At 41.7% G+C, this 20,415-nt stretch overlaps 1 protein-coding gene across 14 annotated transcripts in view; it reads right to left on the reverse strand.

The window, feature by feature from the left end:
- The window catches only part of tpm3 (tropomyosin 3), a 34,920-nt gene continuing 14,505 nt past the window's right edge, over window positions 1-20,415 (reverse strand). For 4 of the 14 annotated variants that reach the window (XM_020505372.2, XM_020505377.2, XM_031793510.1 and 1 more), the window contains 6 exons: window positions 20,318-20,388; window positions 15,248-15,323; window positions 13,841-13,903; window positions 12,992-13,061; window positions 12,710-12,788; window positions 11,820-12,226 (listed from right to left, as the gene is read on the reverse strand). In XM_020505372.2, coding sequence (XP_020360961.1) covers window positions 12,223-12,226; window positions 12,710-12,788; window positions 12,992-13,061; window positions 13,841-13,903; window positions 15,248-15,323; window positions 20,318-20,388 — 363 coding nt within the window. In that variant the 3' untranslated portion in view covers window positions 11,820-12,222. Of the gene's footprint in view, window positions 1,400-11,819; window positions 12,227-12,709; window positions 12,789-12,991; window positions 13,062-13,840; window positions 13,904-15,247; window positions 15,324-18,801; window positions 18,878-20,317; window positions 20,389-20,415 lie in introns of those variants that run through there. The other 10 variants (XM_020505370.2, XM_031793512.1, XM_020505374.2 and 7 more) reach the window with 3 other exon arrangements.

The raw sequence follows: 20,415 nt of genomic DNA on the forward strand, positions 1-20,415 counted from the left end.
TTTAGTATGGCAGTAAAAATCAAGGTCTTTATTCAACATCAAAAGTCATTACAATGGAACAAGACAAACAAAGTGGTTATACACAGTGAGTTTCCAGTTAAAACATTGAGTAAATTTTTTGTGTTTTATTTGAATCCCCTACTAAAATGGTATAGGTTTTGCATCACACTAATCAGATCCCCCACCCATTTTCTATAATTGGCATGGTACTGGCAAGGTGATAGCCATTGATTTTTGTTAACCCAAGAACTTCACCATAAACCTGTCAAACTAAAAAGGCTGTTGATACAGGCAGCCCAAACCTAATATTTTTCACACTAATTTGTATTTTGACCAATTCAGATCAGCTTGGAAAAAGAGCTAATATGAAAAGATCTGTTATGATTGGTCAAAAGACCAAATAGTGGAAAAACAGAATTGGGCTGCCCATGTAAACAAAGCCAAATAATTAGTGTCATACAAGTGCAGCATTGTCTTGTGATAGTGGCTATTGTTTAAGTGGGATAAAACAAAACATCAGGCACACAAACAAATACCTAAGGAATAGGAAAAACACCACCCAGTGTGGTTTTGGTCCCAAACCGTATTGGTGTAAAGTAGGCAAAAAGGAGGGATATAGGAGGACAGAAAGCCAGTTACATTCTGTACCCTATCCACTAACCCTTTTTGGTGTTAACTAGTCAGAAAGGACTGCATAGGCCTAAGCAATGTGGAAATGGCCCATCCCTCTGATAGGCCAAGTGGCATTTACTCCATCTGGTTTACCACTTTCAGATCTGTGAACATTCAGGGATTAGGTGTTAGGGGAAGGTGCTAGCGAACAAAATAGAGCCAGGCCAGAGTATACAACAGCAGGACAGGAGTAAATAATCGCATGTAGTAAATGGCTGGTAAAAAAAGTGCCCTGTTCCCCCCTTTTCTAATGGGCTATAATGGATGAGTGGCCTAACCATGTTCTTGTTAACTTGGCAATAAATCCTTAAAGGCAGTCATGCTAGCCCCACTCCAACAAGGAGAAGTTAGAATAATCGACCACACAAGTACGACAGAGTTCCCCTATTAAACACCATTCCAATGGATAAAGGCAAGAGCTTCCGCAAGATGTCACATTGAAAACCTAAAGTTTAACAAGAACAATCAATGCTGTTGAGAATAAAGGTGTCATTGTAAATAGTGGTTTTGGCACCCTCCAGTGGGGATTTTTCCTACCCTCCACTACAGCAGAGCGAGGAGGAATGAGAGAGAGGTGGAAAGCAAAGGTCGGCAGAGGGATAAGTGGAGGAAGGTGGTTTTTGGGAGAGTCCATCTGGGGGTTCTTAGAAGCTGTTGAGGTCCTGCAAAGTCTGGTCCAGGGTGGCATGGATCTTGAGGTTCTCCTCCTTGGCATTGGCCAGTCTCTCTGGAGAGGAGAAGAGAGAAAGGGAGAGGTTCATATTTACACTGCATCTGGATTCACAGGGCAACACGCCAAACATCCCTAGGTTCCACTTTAAGGGCTAAAGAACACTGCCATAATCAGCCATTGAGAGCTTATAACTGGCTTTACCCCCCAAAATTAAGTCAGTTTTCTAACCGTCCTGATGGGTTCTTATTGTGATTATGCGGTTATTACATAGCCCAATATGACCGAGGTTTTGAGTAGTTTTACCCTAAAACAATATGACTGGACATGCCTAAAAATGGGAAATCTTCAGTGGTAGGGTTGCAAAGGAAGGGTATATTACTGGAAACTTTCATAGTTAACCAGTAAATTGGTAACTTTCCTGACTTTCTTTTTTTGGGGGGGATATCAGATGATATCTAGTTGCCTTCGAGTACTTCAGATTATCACAGTTGTCTAATTCTGGGCCTCTGGCCTTTTCACATTAAAATAAAATCCATTTTTAAATACAAAACAGAATGAAGCTGTACAACATTATCCTAAATTTAAACCATCAACTAAGTGAATACCATTGGTGTTTAATATGAGGGTTTCAGCATGTTGTAAATGTTGATGCCAAACTGCTGTCAGTTAACTTTTTTTATAGTTTGAAGAGTTGCAGAGTTAATTGAAATTACATTTGATTAATTAGGCCATTATCTTGAACCATATGGTCTATTCACAAGAAACTAAAATGGACAGACAGATAAAAGGAACACTATATAAAAAATGAGTAATTTTTTAGTATGCTTGACTAAAATTAGTCAAGCATATACTTCCAAAATTACCATAGATTGTAATCATTGGAAAATTTACTTTAGATAACAGTAACTTTGGTAAATTACCAGTAGCTTTGCAACCCTATTCAGTTTGCTTTCATGTACCAAGCAGATTGAATAAACGCAGCCTTAGTCTATTCAGACAGCCCAACTGATATTTTTTCCACTAATTGGCATTTTGACCAATCGCATCTTTACACATAAAATATTTTTCAAAGCCGATATGAAAAATACAAATTAATTAAAAAAAGATCAGAATTTGGGCTGCCTGTGTAAACACAGCCTAACACCATACCCAAACCGGTCGCGGGTGTTCGCAAATAGATTTTGTCCCCCCCACAGCAAACGCAATCATGACAGGCAGGTTGAAATATCAAAACAAACTCAACCAATTATATTAATTTGGGGACAGGTCAAAAAGCATGAAATATTTATGGCAATTTAGCTAGGTAGCTTGCAGTTGCTAGCTAATTTGTCCTGGGATATAAACGTTGAGTCATTTTAGGTTCTCTACTCCGACAATTAATCCACACAACCTGGTCAACAGAATCTTCTTTTCAGGCTTTATCTTTGGACTTTATATGGCAAAGTGGCATCTAATAGTATTACCATGAGAACGACCGACCTCAGTTCGTGTTTCAATCACCCACGTGGGTAAAACCAATGAGGAGATGGCACGTGGGTGTCTGCTTCTATAACCCAATGAGATGGGAGAGGCAGGACTTGCAGCGCATTCTGTGCCAAAATAGAAACAACTTCTATTTTAGCACCTGTCAACACAGATGCTCGTTGGCGCGAGCAAGCAGTGTGGGTGCAATGATTGCAAAATAAAATGTACACACGCATGTTATTCAACGCATGCGCACATGACGCAAGCGGTGTGGTCAGCATGTAAGAAGTCTCAAAAACACAGCATTCACAGTAGGTCCACAGGATACATCTTGAGCAACACTGCTATAAAGTGTAGATAGTAGAGTGGATGTGAGATGGCATAGTGGAGCATAGTAAACAGAATGAATACTACTACTAAATAAAGTACCAAATAAGCAAAGAGTGCAGAGAAGGTCATATTTACCCGAGGATGGAGTAGTAGGAAGATAAAAAGATGGCCATAGGAGGGCAGACTTACCAAGCCACTAGGGCAGTGTTTCCAAAACTGTTCTTTGGAACTCAAGGGGTGCACGTTTGGTTTCTTGCCCTAGCACTACACAGATTATTTAAATAATCAACTAATCAAGCTAGTATTTTGCACTATTTTTTTTTGGGGGGGGGGGGGGGGGGGGGGTCTACATTTGTAATTTGAATAATGACTACTAAAATGGACCACTGTTTTCAACTAAATGCCCTTTCATTTTAGTCACAATTTGTATTGACTCGTTAACCTATAGTAAACTAATTACACACAACTTGTCCTACCACATTTTTGCTGCATAATATTGTCAATTATGCAGTTGGGTAGAGAATACAAACATTAGAATATTATATTAGGAATTTACATGGCCAGGTAATTATACATAGATACTGCACATTACATACAAATCAGATTGGGGGGGGGGGGGGGGGGGCACAACCACCAGATGGTGCCTCAAGGTTGCATCTTGTTGGGTCAATGCCATTGTTATGAACATTCTACAGATGCCGCAACCACATTGATATTCAAAAGTAGAACGAGGGGTAATGACAATTTTGCCCAGGGCTCGAGTCCTGGTCCAAGTGCTCAAGATTGAGTGACTGGGTCCAGATCAACTCAAAATGAAATTACTTACCCAGTCAGCCAATAGCAGGACTCTCCAACCCTGTTCCTGGAGAGCAACCGTCCTGTACGCTATCTAGTGCACCTGATTTAGCTGGTCGATAAGCTGAATAAGGTTAGTTACAACTTGAGTTGGAGTGAAAACTACAAGAGTGTCGCTCTCCAGGAACAGGGTTGAGAGCCCTGGCCTATAGCTACTGGCAAGATTAATTAAGTCAAATTGTTAGCTATCCCTTGTCCTTTCTGTGCCAACGTAATGTTTCCATATAGGCTACTGGTCATGTTACCAGGGCTACGTTCTGTTGAAAAACATTCTTGAACAGATAAAAATTCCATGAAGAGCACCAACATGTAGCCAAGTCCCTATTTTTTCCTCGGCTTGATTCTATTTCGATAGACATGACCCATAATACTGGCGACATTGTTCTATTGTGCAGGCCACATTTTACTTTCATAAAAATATTGCGGGCTGCTCTAGAACTAGGATACTTGCGGACCGAACCGTTAAACATTTGACTACACCTTTTTCAGTGAGATTAGCTGACTATAGCTAACGCCCTGGGCTGCGTTCAGCAGGACAGAACGTTCAGATAGAAATATGCTATGTAGAACAAACATGCTTCTCTGGCATGTTGAATAATGGAAATGGTGGGAAAAGTGGGCAGGTTGAAGACAATTTAAAAAATACCTACTTTCCTACAGCCTACTCAAGGGAAAGAAACAGACTTACTATTAAACTCAATCCAGCCATTGTTTTTACATTTTGTAAAGCAGTGTTTCATAAACAAGCAAATGATCGCTAACTAGAAGGCTAGCTGTGACTGGTTAGCTAAAGTGAAGCAAGAGAGTCGCCTGCACAATGTGTATGACTCGTCCTTCCCACTGCTGAACAGAATTGCGCTGTGCAATATTATTTGAAAAGCTCTCAATCCAGCCCACTTCGATTTTATCCAGAGAATTTTGTCTTGTATCATTTTAGTCTGAAATGAAAGGATTCTGGGTCTATTTAGACAGTTCTAGTCTAGCCAATTGCCAGTGAAAAATAGGTGTTTGACAAATATTTGTCACCATTTTTGTAGATAGAAATTAAGACTGCATCAAGCTGATTCAGCCGTGTAGTGCTAAGACAACCAAAACATGCACCACTTGGGGTCCCCAGGACCGAGATTGGTAAACTGTACTAGGGACTGAGACAAGGCCTATTACATTAAGTGGTCACTATCCGACACTAATAGCTTACAGATGGTAGGCAACGAAGGTCACAGTTATGAAAACTTAGGGCACTAGAGGCCTTTTTATTGACTGAAAAACACCAAGATAGATGCCCAGGGTCCCTGCTCATCTGCGTGAACATACCTTACATATACTGCAAGGAGGCATGAGGACTTGTAGGCAGGTCATCACCAGACATCAGCAACAACATTGCCTACGGGCACAAACCCACTGTCGCTGGACTAGACAGGACTGGCAAAAAAAATTGCGCTCTACTGACGAGTCACGGTTTTGTCTCACCAGGGGTGATGGTCAGATTCGCGTTCATCGTAGATGGGATGAGCTTTACACTGAGGCCTGTACTCTGGAGCGGGATCAATTTGGAGGCGGAGGGTCCGTCACAGTCTGGGGCGGTGTCTCACAGCATCATTGAACTGAGCTTGTTGAAGACATCCTCCTACCTCATGTGGTACCCTTCCTGCAGGCTCATCCTGACATGACACTGCAGCATGACAATATCAACAGCCATACTGAACATTCTGTGCATGATTTCCTGCAAGACAGGAATATCAGTGTTCTGCCATGGGCACCGAAGAGCCCGGATCTCAATACCATTGAGCACATCTGGGACCTGTTGGATCGGAGGGTGAGGCCTAGGGCCATTCCCCCCCAGAAATGTCTGGGAACTTGCAGGTACATTGGTGGAAGAGTGGGGTAACATCTCACAGCAAGAACGGGCAAATCTGGTGCAGTCCATGAGGAGATGCACTGCAGTACTTAATGCAGCTGGTGGCCACACCAGATACCGACTTACTTTTGATTGACCACCCCCTTTGTTCAGAGACACTTTTTCATTTCTGTTAGTTACATGTCTGTGGAACTAGTTCAGGTTGTCTGTTGAATCTTATGGTCATATAAATATTCACGTTTGATTTGAAAGGAGTAAACAGTTGACAGTGAGGACGTTTCTTTCAATGGCGGATTATGGAAGATGCCAAAACTTGAGATAATAGATGGCGAAGTCAAAGATAGGCTAGTTGTTTCCATCTGTGGCAAAGGGTTCCCTAAATCAATGCCTAACATAAATCCAGCTCTACAAACAGCCAGAGCTAGCGGGCTAATCTTTCAAATATGTAGTAAAAAAAAAACATGTAAAAGTGTTGGTCACAAAATAAAAGATCCCAGAAATGTTCCATACACACAAAAAGCTTCTCAAATTGTGCACACAAATTTATTTAGATCCCTGTTAGTGAGCATTTCTCCTTTGCCAAAATACTCCATTACAGGTGTGGCACATCAAGAAGCTGATTAAACAGCATGACCATTAAAACAGGTTCTGGGGAGAATAAGAAGCCACTAAAATGTGCAGTTTTGGGGGAGTGTGCAATTAGCATGCTGACTGTAGGAATGTCTACCAGAGCGGATGCCCGAGAATGGAATGTTAATTTCTCTACCATGAGCAAACGCCGTTTTAGAGAATTTGTTAGTACGCACAACCGGCCTTACAACTGCAGCCCAGGACCTCCACAGCCAGCTTCTTCACATGCGGGATCGTCTGAGACCAGCCACCCAGACAGCTGATGTAACAGTTTGCACAACCAAAGAACTTCTGCACAAACTGTCAGAAACAGGTCTCAGGAAAGCTCATCTGTCTGCTCGTGGTCCTCACCAGGGTCGTGTCCTGACTGCAGTTCGGCGTCATAGCAGACTTCAGTGGGAAAATGCTCACAGTCGATGGCCACTGTAGAAGTGTGCTCTTCACAGATGGTAGACAGCATGTATGGCGCCGTGTGGGTGAGCAGTTTGCTAAAGTCAACATTGTGAACAGAGTGCCCCATGGTGGTGGGCTTATGGTATGGGCAAGCATAAGCTACGAACAACGAAAACAATGGTATTTTATCAATGACAATTTGAATGCACTGAGATACCTTGACGAGATCCTGAGGCCCATTTGTGCCATTCATCTGCCGCCATCACCTCACGTTTCAGCATAATGCACAGCCCATGTCGCAAGGATCTGTACACATGTATTCCCAGTCATGTGAAATCTATAGATTAGGGGCTATTGAATGCATTTCAATTGACTGATTGCTTTACATGAACTATAACTCAGAACTATAACTGTTTTTGGCTAAGGCGTATGTAAACTCAGTTTATCATAATTCCTTACATTTAATCCTAGTAAAAATTCCCTGTTTTAGGCCAGTTAGGATCACCACTATTTTAAAAATGAAATGTCAGAATAATAGGAGAGAATGATTTATTTCAGCTTTTATGTCTCTCATTTACATTCCCAGTGGGTCAGAAGTTTACATGCACTCAATTAGCATTTGGTAGCATTGCCTTTAAATTGTTTACCTTGGGTGAAACGTTTTTGGTAGCCAACAAGTTGGGTGAATTTTGGCCCATTCCTCCTGACAGAGCTGATGTAACCGAGTCACGTTTATCGGCCACCTTGCGCAAACACTTTCAGTTCTGCCCACAAATGTTATAGGATTGAGGCAAGGGCTTTGTGATGGCCACTCCAATACCTTGGCTGTTGTCGTCCATAAGCCATTCTGCCACAACATTGGAAGTATGCTTGGGGTCATTGTCCATTTGGAAGACCCATTTGCGACCAAGCCTAAGTTTCCTGACTGATGTCTTAAGATGTTGCTTCAATACATCTTAATAATTTTCCTCCCTCATGATGCCATCTCTTACTTGAAGTGCACTAGGCCCTCCTGCAGCAAAACACCCCCACAACATGCTGCCACCACCGTGCTTCACAGTTGGGATGGTGTTCTTCAGTTTGCAATCCTCCCCTTCTTCCTCCAAACATAACGGTGGTCATTATGACCAAACAGTTCTTTTTGTTTCATCAGACCAGAGGACATTTCTCCAAAAAGTACAATATTTGTCCCCATGTGCAGTTGCAAAGCGTACTCTGGCTTTTTTAATGGTGGTTTTGGAGCAGTGGCTTCTTCCTTGCTGAGTGGCATTTCAGGTTGTCAATATAGGACTCGTTTTACTGTTGATATAGATACTTTTGTACTCGTTTCATCCAGCATCTTCACAAGGTCCTTTGCTGTTGTTCTGGAATTGATCTGCATTTCTCACACCAAAGTACGTTCATCTCCAGGAGACAGTACGAGTCTCCTTACTGAGCGGTATGACGGCTGCGTGGTCCCATGGTGTTTATACTTGCGTACCATTGTTTGTACAGATGAACGTGCTACCTTCAGGCGTTTGGAAATTGTTCCCAAGGATGAACCAGACCTGTGGAGGTCTACATGTTCTGACGTATTGGCTGATTTTCCCATGATGTCAAGCAAAGATGCCCTGAGTTTGAAGGTAGACCTTGAAATACATCCACAGGTACAGCACCAATTGACTCAAATGTCAATTAGCCTAACAGAAGCTTCTAAAGCCATGACATCGTTCTCTGGAAGTTTGAGCTGTTTAAAAATGCAGTCAACTTAATGTCAAATTCTGACCCACTGGAATTGTGAAATAATCTGCCTAAACAATTGTTGGAAAATTACTTGTGTCATGCACAAAGTAGATGTCCTAACCAACTTGCCAAAACTATAGTTTAAGAAATGTGTAGCGTGGTTAAAAAACACATTTGAATGACTCCAACCTAAGTGTACGTAAACTTCCGACTTCAACTGTACATATTCACAAATTGGTGTGGGAATTTCCATGTGGAGTTGATTACTAACAAATAGCTAGCTACACTGGCAGCTGTCAGTGCCCTAACATGCTAACCTTATCTACACTGAACAAAAATATTAACATAACACAAGTAGCCTTCGTTATTCTTCAGAGGAGGAACCTAAATCTGCATGTCCTCTCTAGGATAGAAAATTTAACTGAAATAGTGGCTGCAACTTCCTCTGGGGGAGTGGGGGTAATGTGGATAAGGTGCTAGCTATTTGGTTAATATGTCTAAAAACTAGTTAGACAATCTGTCAGTTGACTGTTAGCTCGTCAAGGACTGGTTTTTGGAAAGTTGGATCTTTTATCAGTCTTTAAAAGTGTACTTATTTGAACTAATTGGGTTGGTTAGCAAACAAATTCTCAGGACTCCTGTTTTAATACAAAACCAGACCATATTTGATGAAATGTGCTCTTATGCTAATTAGTTAGCATGACAAGCAACTGATTTTGCTTTGGCAACACCAGCAACCACACATGCACGCCAATAACACAGGGATCATCAACTAGATTTAGCTGCAGGCCATTTTTTTAAATTGAGGGGATGTTCGGGGGCTGGAAGATCACGAAAATAAATTTGGGCTGCAAATTGACCGCAAGAAGAATAAAGTCTGCAAAAAAAAATCAAATAAAATGTCCTCACTGTCAACTGCGTTTACTTTCAGCAAACTTAATGTGTAAATATGTGTATGACCATAAGATTCAGACTGTGGAACTTGTTCAGTTAGACATGTGACTAACAAGTGGAATAATGTGTCCCTGAACAAAGGGGGGGAGGGGGTCAAAATCAAAAGTCAGTCAGTTTCTGGCGCGGCCACCAGCTGCATTAAGTACGGCAATGCATCTCATGGACTACACCAGATTTGCCAGTTCTTGCAGTGAGATGTTACCCCACTCTTCCACCAAGGTAGAAATCAACCTCCGATCCAACATGTCCCAGATGTGCTCGATGGGATTGAGATCCAGGCACGTCACTGGCCATGGCAGAACACTAACATTCCTGTCTTGCAGGAAATCACGCACAGAATGATCAGTATGGCTAGTGGCATTGTCATGCTGCAGGATCATGTCAGGATAAGCCTGCAGGAAGGGTACCACATGAGGTAAGAGGATGTCTTCCCTGTAACGCACAGTGTTGAGATTGCCTGCAATGACAATAAGCTCAGTCTGATGATACTGTGACACACCGCCATAGACCATGACAGACACTCCACCTCCAAATCGATCTCGCTGCAGAGTACAGGCCTCGGTGTAACGCTCAGTCCTTCGACGATGGTGAGACAAAACCGCAACTCGTCAGTGAAGAGCACTTTTTGCCAGTCCTAGCGACGGTGGGTTTGTGCACAGGCAACGTTGTTGCCGGTGATGTCCTGTCTTACAACAGGCCTACAAGCCCTCAGTCCAGCCTCTCTCAGCCTATTGCAGACAGTCTGAGCACTGGAGGGATTGTGCGTTCCCGGTGTAACTCGGGCAGTTGTTGCCATCCTGTACCTGTCCCGCAGGTGTGATGTTCGGATATACCGATCCTGTGCAGATGTTACACGTGGTCTGCCACTGCGAGGACGATCAGCTGTCCATGCCGTCTCCCTGTAGTACAGTCTTAGGCGTCTCACAGTACGGACATTGCAATTTATTGCCCTGGTCACATCTGCAGTCCTCATGTCCTCAGTCCTCCTTGCAGCATGCCTATGGCACATTCACGCAGATGAACAGGGACCCTCGGCATCTTTATTTTGGTGTTTTTCAGAGTCAGTAAAAGGCTTCTTTAGTGTACTAAGTTTTCATAACTGTGACCTTCATTGCCTACCGTCTGTAAGCGGTTAGTGTCTTAACGACCATTCCACAGGTGCATGTTCATTAACTGTTTATGGTTCATTGAACAAGCATGGGCAACAGTGTTTAAACACGTTACATTGAAGATCTAGCAAGTTATTTGGGTTTTTACAAATTATCTTTGAAAGACAGGGTCCTGAAAAAGGGTTGTTTCCTTTTTTTGCTGAGTTCATGTAACAAAAACAATTTCAAACCTTGATTATATTTGAGTACATTGTCCTGCATAGGGTGCTGTCTTTAAAAAAAAATCCTATCCCATTTCAAGAGTAGTGTTCACCCCGGTGTCACGGCTACATTGCCAACCTGGTCACATGCCATCATGACCACCCAATCATCCCCCTCATTCCTTATTGGCATATATCACGCCTCACCTCTCCACCTGATAGCTTATGTGTGTTGAGCACAAAAATGGTTGCCATGCAACACTGGAGGTGGATGCTACACATTTCACCCTACTATGTAAAGTACCTCAGTTGGTAGAAAAGTGCTATAAAAATCCAATGAAATACATTTGTTGTATATGATTACGTCTATGGGAATACTTGGGAACAGATTTCAAAAAAAAAAAAAAAATCACTTGCAGCTGACTTCCTGGTGTTTTTGCAGTCTTACGTCCAACAATGAAAATTCAGAAAACTGGATGGGGGGGGAGCACTATAACAGACACTAAAAGGGGAAGATATTAACATCGAAATTACTTGAATGGCTCTTTAATCACATTCATATCTCATAAGCTGCACTGCTAATCAGCTCTGTATTGTAAATTGCACCCGTGACATCTCGTTGTACAAGTGAACAAAACCTATCCATTAATTGACCTCTTGTTTGAATGAACTTGTTGCGAGTGGCACTAGATGAGCAAATGACCAAAATAGATGGCACATGTTTAATGAAGTCTTCTGCTTTTCCCTTAAAGTATGTTCTTAATTCTAGTGCTAGCATGATGCTAAACCCAAACGTGGAGGCGCCATCACCTCTGCTCATTAAATCAAATAAAATGTACAATTTCTAACAAAACTATTTGTGGAAATACAATGTGCACAAATAATTGTGTTTGTTGTCACCTTGAAGCTACCCTAGCCAGATCAGGCCAAAAGAGAAGAAAGTAGTCGTGGACAGGTAATTCCTCCTCCCGTTGTTAAATGTTTATAGAGAATCACATGTACAGAGTGTAGACAAAGTAAAGAACAGTGTGAAGGCAAGATGGAGAAAAGAGGAAATAGCAATACAACAAGTACAATGCATACAGTGAGCCAAAGATACAACAATGACTGTTGCCCAAAAGGAGGGGGAAAGAGGTGAGGGGATGGAGGGGAGGGATAGATGAGGGTCAAAGAGTAATGAGAGTGTAAGTGGGGCAAAAGAAACAGGACAATAGAGTGAAAAGCACAAAAAGGGAACAGATTTAACAACGTGAGGAATGAGTAGATATTGACAGAAGAGGGAGAGCGAGAACTGCACACCCGAGATGGATGTTCAGGAGGACTGAGACAACATTCTTGAAACCACAATGTGAGAGCTTCCCGTTATCTGAAAACAGAGGGGTTGAGAAACCGTGACTACAGATTCTGAGAATCATTACATTGTTACGATTAGTAACCATTGGGTATCACAGACTCTATTCTTGTGGACGTTTAGTGTATTGTTGATTGCAAGCAAAATTGCAAGCATTCAGTTATTCGGCTATTAGACTTCATGAACCACCCTTTAAAATGTCACACCACTCACATCACACTGTTATTAGGTCACAAAAATACATTTTAGTATAAATAGTCCTGGTTGACAGGTTTTGCAGCATTACTCAAGCTTTGCTTTTTGCATGATGTAGTTTGTCAGTCTGCCAGTGCTTTAAAAATTTTAACAAATGATATGCGATGTTGTGGCGTGTTAGAGCCAGGTGTTTTTCCTGGACACCTGACTTCCGTGCAGTGTTAGGGGAATATTAGGGTTGCAGTCAAACCCCCCCCCCCAGTCCCTGCACGACAACCACACACACAGTAGGCCTGTATTTACATGGAAGTCATGTCATTGAGGGCGTGGTCCAACTCCTCACTAATGGCCTTGTACTTCAGTTTCTGTGCGTATAGCTCATCTGTTCAGAGAGGCCAAAGAGTGAAGGGATAGATTTTTTTTTTAAGAATAGGAAGATGTGTATAAAGAAAGGAGAGGGAAAGAAATAGCAGCCAAAGAGAAAGTGATGTATGCTAATAGCATGATTAAGCCAGAACAGGACTTTTCCTGTAGACAGTGCAGTGGGAAATATAGGAGTTTTAAGGCAAAGTGGCTGGATCCTACCTTCCAGATCATCGATGGTCTTTTCCAGCTTGGCCACAGACCTCTCAGCAAACTCAGCACGAGTCTCAGCCTAAGAGAAGCCAAAAACAAAGCATTCAATCAAGATACTAAACAACCTAGACTAAAAGTTAATTTGGGACTACAAAAGCAACCGAACCAAAACTACTATCACTTTCTGAAGGAAAGTAAAGTGGACCAAACAAATGCAATGCACAAGACAAACTACAAAAACGAAACAGCCAGACAAATAACAGATCAGAAACACAAATACCCACCCACTACGAGCCATTAACTAGTATCAAAGAAATCTCCTTGAGGAATTGAACATAAATATCCCCCCCCCCATTCATCGCCCCGAAACGACAAACTAGATACTATAAGGGGACGTCATAGACAAAGCATGAACTTAGATAGACTTCCCTGAATTTCGCTTGAGAGAGTCAACCATGTGCAATTATATCTACCTAATTGAGGCTTTTTCCCCCATGCTCTACGTCAGAATTCCCCAACTGGTGATCCGAGGGCCAAGATTTTATTTTAATGCTGGACATAAGACTAAAAACCCTAGCAAATCAGTGCCAAGCCATTTCTGTTTTTGAAATATGTTCCAAACTATTCCCACGTATAGAGATATACAGTATGTGATCGTATACAAACGTAAGCAAGTATCACAATTATTGTTTTAGTCAGGATTTATATCCGTTTGGGCTTCTTTGCAGTCAATTTGCAGTCTACAAATTTGTAACATGTCCGGCCCCCTGACCATTCACTCCAAAAACAATTCGCATAATAATATCAGCCCGCGTGTGAATCTAGTGATGATACCTGCTCTACAGGTTATCCACTTACCTCTTTGAGCTTGTCAGTCAGGATCTTAATCTCTTCCTCATACTTGTCCTCCTTCTGGGAGTACTGTAATAGAAGATAGGATTGTCAGTTTAAAGTGCATGTAGAGCACACAGACTCACAAAAACACATCACCCCAATCTCATGTCAAAGACCAGTTTATCAATGCTGCAATAGGATTCTTAACATGCATGTCAATTTAGTTCAATAATTAGACAAATATCAATGACAACCCATGTGACTTGCTTGCTGAGATTGCAATTCCCAGTTGGACTGCAGTGTCTCGATTGCCCAATCACTGATAGCAAAAATAAATGTACCGAAATAAAATGGATTAGGCAAAAAAAAAAATCTGCGTAATACATTAAATTGAAGCATTTCCATGCAAAACATTTATTTTGCCAAAGTTCTGAATATTTTCCCCCATTGGACAGGCCACCGGTAAAACATAACGGAGGAATACCAGAACACTACAGTCCATAAAAGATGGAAGTAGAATACCACTTATTTAACCTTTACACCACTGAAAGAGCTTTACTTGTACTTGTAGGGATGTTTACGGTGCATCTGCTCTGAGCACACCTGGACTTGCATATGCAAGAATGTAGAGGTAACAATCATAAACCTGGGTTGTGTTCATTAAGTCACAATGGAAAACCTTCTTCAAAGGTTTTGCAACCAAAAACAAGTCCCAGTAGTCTCCTGTTTCAGTATTTTCTTCTGGTTGGTGCCTAATGAACACAGACCTGGAAGAAGTGTGCATTTGCATTCCACTGCTGGGTCATTGGAAGATAACGATTACAAAGGGGGTGAAAAGGAACAATTCATTATGCCCCCATTGCCTCTACGACATAAGAGTAACATTACATTTTATCTATATGTTACACTAGACCAAACCCTAAACTTAGTATGGGGGTGTTTGTCCATGCAGGCCTTTGGTCCAATCAGAAATATGGAGATTAAATTAACTCCATGCAAGTGTGACCTTTCTAGAAATTATAAACATAGGCTGTAAAGGGCACTGATGACAAGAATGTATGTCTTGAAGGGGTAGGGGGTATTCAAGCCTAGAATGGAGGTAAATGTCAAAGGGCAATTAACTACACAGACCAACTAACCCAAGGGTAACTGCCTGGGGTATATGGATAGGTAGTACACACTGCCAATGATGTTCAAGGCAGAGTCAATACAGAACCTTGTGTAGGGTGAATACAGCAGCTGCACTCAAATGCTGCTCACACAGATACAGTATTATCTATCAACTGCAACATGTGCAAAGACATTTGTCAACACATTACTTACTAAATTCGCTTGCTCAGATATATAGTCACAAAAAAACATGCCCACACAGGTAACATGCTGGTTTAATAAGGTTCACACAACCAGGTAAAATGCCAAAACACACACTACCTTCTCCGCCTGGGCCTCCAGGGACTTAAGGTTATTGGTGACGTTTTTCAGCTCCTCCTCCAGTTCAGCACATTTACTGGATTTGAGGGGAGGTCGCCATTGAGTTTGTTTCAAGAGAACAAGGAGAGATGGTACAGAGGGTGACGAGGGCAGAGAAGTGTAAAAAGGAGGGAAAGAAAGAGCAGCAGTGTGAAAACATCGTCAATATGGTTTAAGATAATTGATGGCGAGAGATGACAGAAATAGAGTTGGCGGTGTGGCACAGATACAGTAGTTAGGGAACACGAAGAATGAGTGCCTTATGACAGAAACGGCAGAGAAAAGGCACGAGGCTAACCACAGACCACGGCGGTCACAGACGCTTGACACTACCATATCTCCATATTAAAGTGAGCCCACATGTCACAACAGGAAATCAGTTTAAGCAACATCCCTAACGAAAGATGAGCTATACGAGTAATGTTCACGGTCATTAGAATGGCATGCTTTAGGCTGGAGATGTCCTTATGAGGGCATTAAAAAAAACAATGTGAGTAGTGCATGCTCGAGTTCTCATGAGTCAAATTCTGAGTTGTGTTCAGTAGGGCACACCTTAGCAAAACGTTTTGCAACAGAAAACTAAAGTGTGTTACTGGATGAGTCGAGATGGCATCTCCCATTTCACCCAGTTTCAATCCTACTAAACATGAACCTGAACTCTCCCATAGACTTTAGAGCAGTAGGATGTCACTTAATACACACTGGATTTCATGCAAACAGGTTGAGAAAAGAGAAGGGAAGGGAAAGGGAGGCAAGGTAGAGACTGACAAGGTAAGGAAGGCTGAAGTTGGCAAGTCCTGGAGTCATCCAAAGTGGAGCACCCGTTTGTCCGGAGGCCACGAGTTCGATTACTTCTTTCTCCTTACACAGGAAACACTTTCCCTGTCCACTTATTGAGATAAATAGTTCCAATACTATCCATAAATCTCAAGCCTGATGTTCTACCAATGGTAGGTTACACTAAAGCACATCTATTCAGTTGAGCATAAACACACATACATCCTCAACACACATACACAGTAGAGGTCGACCGATTATGATTTTAATACCAATTAATCGTCCGATTTTTATTTATTTATAATAACGACAATTACAACACTGAATGAACACTTATTTTAACTTACTATAATACATCAATAAAAATCAATTAAGCCTCAAATAATGAAACATGTTCAATTTGGTTTAAATAATGCACAAAAAAAGTGTTAGAGAAGTAAAAGTGCAATATGTGCCATGTAAAAAAGCTAACCTTCAAGTTCCTTGCTCAGAACATGAGAACATATGAAAGCTTGTAGTTCCTTTTAACATGAGACGTCAATATTCCAAGGTAAGAGGTTTTAGGTTGTAGTTAATATAGTATTTATAGGACTATTTCTCTATAACATTTGTATTTCATATACCTTTGACTATTGGATGTTCTTATAGGCACTTCAGTATTGCCAGTGTAACAGTATAGCTTCTGTCCCTCTCCCCGCCCATACCTGGGCTCGAACCAGGAACACGTCGACAACAGCCACCCTCAAAGCATCGTTACCCATCGCTCCACAAAAGCCGCGGCCCTTGCAGAGCAAGGGGAAGAACTACTCCAAGTCTCAGAGCGAGTGACGTTTGAAACGTTATTAGCGCGCACCCCGCTAACTAGCTAGCCATTTCACATCGGTTACACCAGCCTAATCTCGGGAGTTGATAGGCTTGAAGTCATAAACAGCGCAATGCTTGAAGCATTGGAAAGAGCTGGCAAATGCACGAAAGTGCTGTTTGAATGAATGCTTACGAGCCTGCTGCTGCCTACCATCGCTCAGTCAGACTGCTCTATCAAATCAGACTTAATTATAACATAACACAGAAATATGAGCCGTAGGTCATTAATATGGTCGAATCTGGTAACTATCATTTCGAAAACAAAACATGAATTATTATTATTTATTTTAGCTAAATATGCAGGTTTAAAAATATATACTTGTGTATTGATGTTTAGGTAGTCGTGCAACGATTGTGCTTTTTTCGCAAATGCGCTTTTGTTAAATCATCCCCCGTTTGGCGAAGTCGGCTGTCTTTGTTAGGAACGAGCCAGGCGGCCCAAGCTGCTGCACATACTTCTCTTGCAACAGAGTCGGGGTGACACAATTTACCGAGTTAAAAGAAATTCATGTTAGCAGGCAATAATAACTAAATATGCAGGTTTAAAAATATATACTTGTGTATTGATTTTAAGAAAGACATTGATGTTTATGGTTATGTACACGTTGGAGTAACGACAGTCCTTTTCCCGCGAAAGCGCACCACATTGATTATATGCAACGCAGGACACGCTAGATAAACTAGTAATATCAACCATGTGTAGTTAACAGGTGATTATGATTGATTGTTTTTTATAAGGTAAGTTTAATGCTAACTAGCAACTTACCGTGGCTTCTTAATGCATTCGCATAACAGGCAGGCTCCTCGTGGAGTGCAATGAGAGGCAGGTGGTGAGCGTGTTGGACTAAATAACTGTAAGGTTGCAAGATTGTCAGCTAGGGGATTCAAGGTAAATGTCGGTCATTCTGCCCCTGAACAAGGCAGTTAAACCACCATTCCTAGGCCATCATTGAAACTAAGAATGTGGTCTTAAGTGACTTTTCTAGTTAAATAAAGGTGTAAAATAAAAATAAAAATAGAATTCTGATTGTTAATCGGCCATTCCGATTAATCGGTCGACCTCTAATACACAGTAGGGTGTCCAATCAAAATAATATTTTGACCAATGGGTCAATTTATGTTAATAAATTGGGAGTTTTTACCCTAGTGGGATGGCCAGAATTACGGTGACTAAATAAAACGGAGGCCAGAGGGGGGAAAACAAGAACAAAAATAAGGACAACAGCATTGCATCAGCTAGGCTGGATTCTGTGTATGAAGTAGCCTACTGGCTACCTTTGCCATTGAGCTTGTCATCCTTCTCAAGTCCACAGGACAAAAAAAACAGAGGTAAGATGGATAGAGTGAGACATGACATGTAGTATTTTATATTTTGCTTTTCATAAATTCCTGTTCTTTTTAGAAGATTCCACAAAAAACAAGCATACCTCTGAAATGTCAAAGGAGCACTGAGTGTATACCAAGCTTTATATTTTCAAAGATTAGTGCATTTAATTCAGCCCACGTCAGTTTTGCTTATTGTGACCTGCAGAAACAACTTTGAAGACGACCATAAAATGTAGAATACTCAAAAGTTATGAGAAATCTGCACGCCATGTCAACAGAGCTCGGTGCTTATTATCAGATGTATTAGGTTAAGAAATCTGACTTATCGGAGAAAGACCCCACTGAATGATTCAGAACATGAAATCATATTTGTCTCTGTAAAATGCATTTTAAAACATAAGGCAGTGAAGTTACCACCAAAGCGCATTTCCACCCACTCAGCCCAGAGTGGATGGACACCCTACACCCTCCTTTTTAGCTTACACACACTGAAGTATAGGCATGTGTACCATACATATTCACGCCAGACACACAAACGCACTCTCTACCTGGTCTTCAGAGGCCTGCAGGGACTTCAGAGATTGGTCGAAACCCCTCAGCTCCTCCTCCAGGGCCCTGGCTTTGCTGTTAGTGCAGGGAGGGGGCGGAATCACGCATAAACATGCGGAACATGGAGGGGGTCATGCGTGGAATTTAGGTCGGAACCCCAGAAACATGCACAGAGACAGAGGGAGGTCAATTTCTCATTAGGATACAGAACCATTGTTATGCAAACACACTTGTTTATTCTCATGGGTGTGGGAACAGTGAGGATAGGGCCGGTTTGGGATGATACCGGGAGTGGGAAAGGTATAATGCAGAACCGGATCAAACGCTTTCAAAAACTTGAGCTGTGCTTGATTTCGTTGGTCTGATCAAATGAAACCAATGTAATAGTCCCAAAAGTGCACACTAAGCAGTATTTTTTATTTTAATATGTCTTCAAGCAGCCATGGCAGGGTTCAAGCTATGGCCCCACAGCACCACCATCAGGACAAATAGGACAGATCGCAATACGATTTGCAACATCTGTTCTCCTTAACGTGCTTAATTAACACATATCAGAACTCAACATAAAACAGATCATGCACTATGCTTTTGATGCATCTTGGACAATTTGTAATAATGTTGACTACTTCAAAATGTCTTCTCCAGAATCGCTGGCACCAAATTTGGTATATAGCATCTATGGACGCACATCTTCAAAAGGCTACGTTTTCCAAGACTCTCGCTCAAACATGGCCGCTATAAGCCAATAAGCTTGCATGAATGTTTTTTCCTGTCCCAGTGCCGCCATGCGGCCAAAGAGAACCATCCTCTGCAGGTTAGCTAGACTCAAATCCCTGAGCATGTGCAAATTTCATCAGATCAAGAGTTATAAGTGTGACCGATTTGAACATGCTTGCATATGTTGAGTATTGACAGTGTTATGAACATGTGTCAAGTTGTTACAATACAAATAATCACATCTGCGTTACAATATATGCATTTATGTGCCAGGTCAAGCCCACTTGAATGTTTATTGGTCAGTATGTTTGAGATGCTACCCACACTAGCGCAAACTGGGTGAGGGGCGTGACCTTTAAAAATGTTCATCTTCCATAACTTATAGCGCCACAATGTGGCCAATTGGCATGGCACTGCATGACATTGTGTGGTCCAGCTTTGCCGCTTGAACCTCTAACAATGCATTAGAGTCTGGCCTGGTATAATGATGATGTAGACAGGGAATTGTTTAAATATAGTTCACAAAAATAATCTACGTGAAAATTCACAATGCATGTCTGCATTCTGCATGAGTAGTAGGTGTGTGACAACAGCGCTACAATGCAGTACATGTTAAATGTTATATAGTATTCTGTGTAGTAGGTGTGTACATTCCTTAGAGGGAAAACGTCAGTATATCCAAATCATTTGACAGAATAATCTTTGACAGTGTTGAACAGGTGTTGACGTACCACCAGCGTAGTTCTGCGTATATGTGTGTGTGTTACTATTGTGCAGTTCAATCATGTGGCAACTCACGCCTCAGCAAGCTCTGCCCTCTCCTCTGTGCGCTCGTGATCCCCCTCGATGATCAGCAGCTTACGAGCCACCTGTAGACACAGGCACAGGATTATTTA

This window comes from Oncorhynchus kisutch, linkage group LG17 (assembly GCF_002021735.2).
Source record: "Oncorhynchus kisutch isolate 150728-3 linkage group LG17, Okis_V2, whole genome shotgun sequence".
NCBI classification, from domain to species: Eukaryota; Metazoa; Chordata; class Actinopteri; order Salmoniformes; family Salmonidae; genus Oncorhynchus; species Oncorhynchus kisutch.